The 2,097-nt window shown below is 42.5% G+C and overlaps 1 protein-coding gene across 1 annotated transcript; it reads right to left on the bottom strand.

The window, feature by feature from the left end:
- Window positions 1-484: 484 nt before the first annotated feature.
- On the bottom strand, window positions 485-820 carry LOC135210669 (reticulocyte-binding protein homolog 2a-like). Its single transcript, XM_064243449.1, has one exon. It carries the CDS (start codon window positions 818-820, stop codon window positions 485-487), a length of 336 nt encoding a protein of 111 aa, XP_064099519.1.
- Between the last annotated feature and the right edge of the window lie 1,277 nt (window positions 821-2,097).

Raw genomic sequence — 2,097 nt, 5'->3', positions numbered from 1 at the left:
TTAAAACTTTTTACTCCACCTTTAAACTCGAATTATTATGTATGTAACAAGTATTACTCTCAAGAATTATTGTGTAAATGAAAATTGCCATCTTTGTAAATAACCTTTATTTATTTCAATTCAAAACAAATTTCCATACAACAACATCTCTCATTTTCCAATATGATCCGACTTCGTGAGTCCCCCTTAGACTGGATCCTGCTATTCCTTGAAGCTGGGCACCTGCTCCGGCACTTTCCAATTGTCCTTCGTCAGGCATCTGTAATTCCCCTTCAGGTTCTTCCGCTTGCAAATCAATTTCTCCCTTCGCTCATCTCGTCTGTCGGGCCTCACCTTTTTTTTTTTTTTTTTCCCCCCCCCCCCCCCCCCCCCCCCCCCGCTGCTCCTTCAGTTCGGCCTGGACACCAGTCTTTTCCTCTCCACCGGATTGATTGCCCACCATTTCCATTCTTCAAAAAAGGCATGTCAGCTCGTTCATCTTCAGCTACGCAACCTTATCTTCACGCTGGATTCCACCCTTTTCCTTCGTCATGTCTTCCACTTCATTCTGCAGACGCTGCAACCTGACCTCCACGTCTTTCCTGCCGGATTCTTGCTTTTCGCTCGCGTCCTTTTCTTCCTGGATGAGCCTCGCCATCTGCGCCGCTTCTGCGGTCTTCACCTGTAGCTCTTTCTCCTTCTGTCCTAGGAGTCTCTCTTGCCTCTCACCTGGCATCGTTTCTCTGTCCAAATTCTTTTGTCTTTGTCCATCGATGCTGATTTTCTTCTGTTTCTTCAGGATTTTGTCTTCCAGCTGCTGTTTTTCCTCTTCTCTCTTCATCGTTCTCCTCAGCTTCAAGCTGTCGATCCTCTGTTGCAGCTGAAGAATTATCCTGTCCAAGTTTTCACCCCTGCTGCTCTCTCTGGCACTCGATGGTGGGGGTTGCAAGGCCGCAATTCTCCTTCAGTTTCCTTTTCCTTGGGCTGTTCTCCTCCATCATCAGTCGTCAGGAGGACCCTCACCAGTGCATCGGCATTCATCGTAAATAAGATGATTATTCCTGCCTTAAGACTTCTCTCCGTATTTCGAACATCTGGACAACAACGTCCCAACAACACCTGCTAACTGAAGTGTGGTACCCAGTTCATATTCTCTCCTCTCTCCCTCGATTTTTCGTTGGTTTTATATATTCCACTAGAGATATTTCGATTTATCAAAACACAGCAGGAAATATTCTGGAAATATTTTAACTATGCCTTGTCTCTTGGTGTTTATAAATTGCTGAAATCTTTCTCAGGGATTTTTTGCAGTACGAATCTCTTTTGTCTGATCTCTTACTTATATCAGTCATTATTACAAAAATAAAAACACTTGTTGATATAAATAATTCAATTTACAAATCACTTGTCAATGCCAGTCTTATTATTAATAATACTAATAATTTCAGGTCTATTTTAAATGATATTATAATGTAAACACAGAAATGACTAGATTGAATAATGTGTACTACTAATTTTACTTCAATATAAATGGCACAGAGGACAAGATATTGTCATGGGAAATTAACAGAGTACACTCCAATATAGCGGGGTGGGAATTGTGATACAAAGCTCTCTCTCTCTCTCTCTCTCTCTCTCTCTCTCTCTCTCTCTCTCTCTCTCTCTCTCTCTCTCTCTCACCCTTTGCAATGGCGGCATGCAGCTGCCCACGGCGATTTCGCGCATGTCCATTCCATGTTTATAGTTCCATGGTTATATACTAATCAAATTTAATCTCTCTCTCTCTCTCTCTCTCTCTCTCTCTCTCTTGAATAATGAAACGAATATGTTTCGAGACCATGTTAATTTCTTATTCGGGAGTTACATATTAACCATCAAATACAGGGGTTAATCTCCCGCCTTCTCCGGTGGTCTGAAGTTCGATTCCCTGCTCTGCCAACGCGGAATCAGAGAAGTTTATTTCTGGTGATAGAAATACATTTCTCGATATAGTGTGGTTCGGATCCCACAATAAACTGTAGGTCCAGTTGCTAGGTAACCAACTGGTTCCTAGCCACGTAAAAATACCTAATCCTTCGGGCCAGCCCTAAGAGAGCTGTTAATCAGCTCAGTGGTCTG

The sequence above is a fragment of the Macrobrachium nipponense genome, chromosome 4, assembly GCF_015104395.2.
Source record: "Macrobrachium nipponense isolate FS-2020 chromosome 4, ASM1510439v2, whole genome shotgun sequence".
In the NCBI taxonomy this organism is placed as follows: domain Eukaryota; kingdom Metazoa; phylum Arthropoda; class Malacostraca; order Decapoda; family Palaemonidae; genus Macrobrachium; species Macrobrachium nipponense.
Note: the sequence above shows the minus strand (reverse complement) of the source record. Positions and strands in the feature narration are given on the sequence as shown.

What these genes read in the sequence shown, in the direction of transcription:
- LOC135210669 (XM_064243449.1), bottom strand. Translation starts at nt 820, where the DNA reads ATGAAGAGAGAAGAGGAAAAACAGCAGCTGGAAGACAAAATCCTGAAG.